Source organism: Triticum aestivum, chromosome 3B, assembly GCF_018294505.1.
Source record: "Triticum aestivum cultivar Chinese Spring chromosome 3B, IWGSC CS RefSeq v2.1, whole genome shotgun sequence".
NCBI lineage: Eukaryota > Viridiplantae > Streptophyta > Magnoliopsida > Poales > Poaceae > Triticum > Triticum aestivum.
Genome location: NC_057801.1, coordinates 448,101,597 through 448,103,850, shown reverse-complemented (window position 1 = coordinate 448,103,850; position 2,254 = coordinate 448,101,597). Strand labels below are relative to the sequence as shown.

At 50.4% G+C, this 2,254-nt stretch overlaps 1 protein-coding gene across 3 annotated transcripts in view; it reads right to left on the bottom strand.

Moving 5' to 3' along the window:
* The window catches only part of LOC123070292 (mitogen-activated protein kinase 8), a 6,339-nt gene extending 4,809 nt beyond the window's left edge, over positions 1–1,530 (bottom strand). For 2 of the 3 annotated variants that reach the window (XM_044493428.1, XM_044493425.1), the window contains exon 1: positions 1,139–1,530. In XM_044493428.1, the coding sequence (XP_044349363.1) occupies positions 1,139–1,183 (45 nt within the window). In that variant the 5' untranslated portion in view covers positions 1,184–1,530. Of the gene's footprint in view, positions 1–39; positions 725–1,138 lie in introns of those variants that run through there. The other variant, XM_044493426.1, reaches the window with a different exon arrangement.
* Positions 1,531–2,254: the final 724 nt, after the last annotated feature.

Here is a 2,254-nt window from a genome sequence, read left to right as displayed (position 1 = left end):
AATACAACAGTCAAATTTTGTATAAAGGTCACTTCATACCGAACAGACCACTGAAACAGCAGACTTGTAATCTGCATCCAACTGACTTGCAGAGTTGTATACAGCACAAAAAGTTGGATTCCGTAAGCTTCTGGATCACGGCGCGCAAAGACGGTAGCTACAACTCCCTTTCCGATGCAAAATTCCTATTCCTTGGCCTCCAGCTATGAGGAAAACAGCGCTTATCGAGCACAAAGGGCCCAAGAATGACTATTTAAGGATGTGTTCTTGGGCATATATAACCATCTATATCAATATCAATATGCCTCCCAAGTGGGCATAGAATATATTGACAACCTAACCTAATCCACTGAGACAATTAAGATGATTGGCTATAACTTTTTGCAAGAAAAAGGACGGTAAGATGACCACAGAATTGGGTTGAGTTGAGATAAACATATCTACTCAGCGAATCTAATACCGCATTTGCGTTTGTGGCACCTCTTAGGTTGCATCTGAATCACCCTCTTTTTTTTTCTTTCCCCTGGTGTTGATTACAGGAGTTGGAAAGGCCTCAACAATCCTTTACGAAGCAATGAGTATTCAACTACTAGCATGGAATGGAAAAGTTAGAAAAGAATATCATTTCCTTTATAGAGGGACAAGGCAAGAAAAGACGGTGCCCAAGCCCGACCGCAGAAGAAGATTTCAGGAAAGCACCCACTAGGGAAATCCAACAGAGAACCTTGTGTTGATAATTGAGATGAATTGTGATCCAGAAACAGGAGTGAAAAGGATCCCCTTTTCGCAATAAGAAATGGAAGAAAAGAATTCAGTTGGACTCCGAAGCTGAAATCAACAACCTCAACTAAACGGAAGGAAGGAAGGAATTGTCGACGGAAGGAGAAGAGAAGTTGCAGGATAGCAATGGCAAGAGATAATTCTGACGGGCGTGCGCGGCGGAACCCCCCGGATCCCACGAGTCCAGTGCCCCCTCGTCATCAATCAAAAAGAAAAAAGAATCCTCCCCCGGGGCGAGGTAGGTTCATCCAACCCGCCGGACGAACGAACCGATCTCGAAGCGCCAACAACCCACACGGGCACCGAAAGGCAGCCAACCACCCCGCAACAAACAGCAACCCCTGGCGCACGGTCTCACCTTCCTCCGCTGCTGGTGCTGGTGTTGTTGCTGGTCCGGCTGCATCGCTCACCGCCGCTTGTCCACCGGCGAATCAATCCGCATTTGTCACCGCCGGCACGCGCGCGCGAGGGAGAGATCTCTGTCCCCGGGCCGGTATGGCGGGGTGGGCGGATCGACGATGAAACGAGCGCAACCCCAACCCCAGCCTGAACCGGAACGCTCGTGTCTTGTGGCCCGGCTCGCTGCGACTGAGCAACTCGCGGGCGAAGGGGGTGTGAGTTGTTGTGGCGTTGGTTTCGTCCTGTGGCCCGGTGGGGGTGGGGCAACGTGAAGGGCAAACACAAGGAGCTCCGTCTCGTCTCGTTCGTCTGGTGCGAGCGATCGGGTTCGTTCGGCGACTGACTGGTCCTCGGGCAGGCGGGCGGGCGGGCGTTAAAAAGAAGTGCTTGCTTGCTTTCTTTCTTTCTTTTGACAGCCGCGCGGCGGTGGGTCACCATGTGATTGACGATGTGGATGATTTTGTGGAGATCCGTTCCGCTCCGGTTGAGTTTGGAGCGGCGTGGCGTGGTGGCCAGGCATGCGTTTTTCTGGTTTGGCCGGCGCGACGACGGCGACCGGCAAAACCACCTTTCTTTTTTTACTAATATTAACACACTTTTGTTCAGCTTGCGTGCTTATTTTGTGGCGACTTGCATCAATCACATGGCCAGCCACGCCAATATGGGGATGTGCGTGGAACGCAAGTTATTTTTATCTAAACCCAACGGCTTTTCCGCACCTTTTTCTATCCGAACGGAACGGAGTACAGCAGTAAAAATGAGCACTAGGCGGTTCTGTTCGCGTGGGAAGTTTCGTGCGCTGCGCCGGGGCCGTGATACGATAAGAAAGCGCGGTTATCTTATTGGTTGGTGGATCTGGATTTCTTCCATCTCATCTCAACAATATTCATAGCAGCAGGATAAGGTCTCACCGACATACGTACATGACGCCAAATAACCTAATCGGGCCTCGCATGTGCTGTGGTGCTAATCATCCATCTTCTTTTCCTTTCTTCATTTCCTACCCATGTGATCGTCTTTTTATGGGAGGGAATCATCACCAGCATCAGCTCATCCCTCGCCTACTAAAATGCTT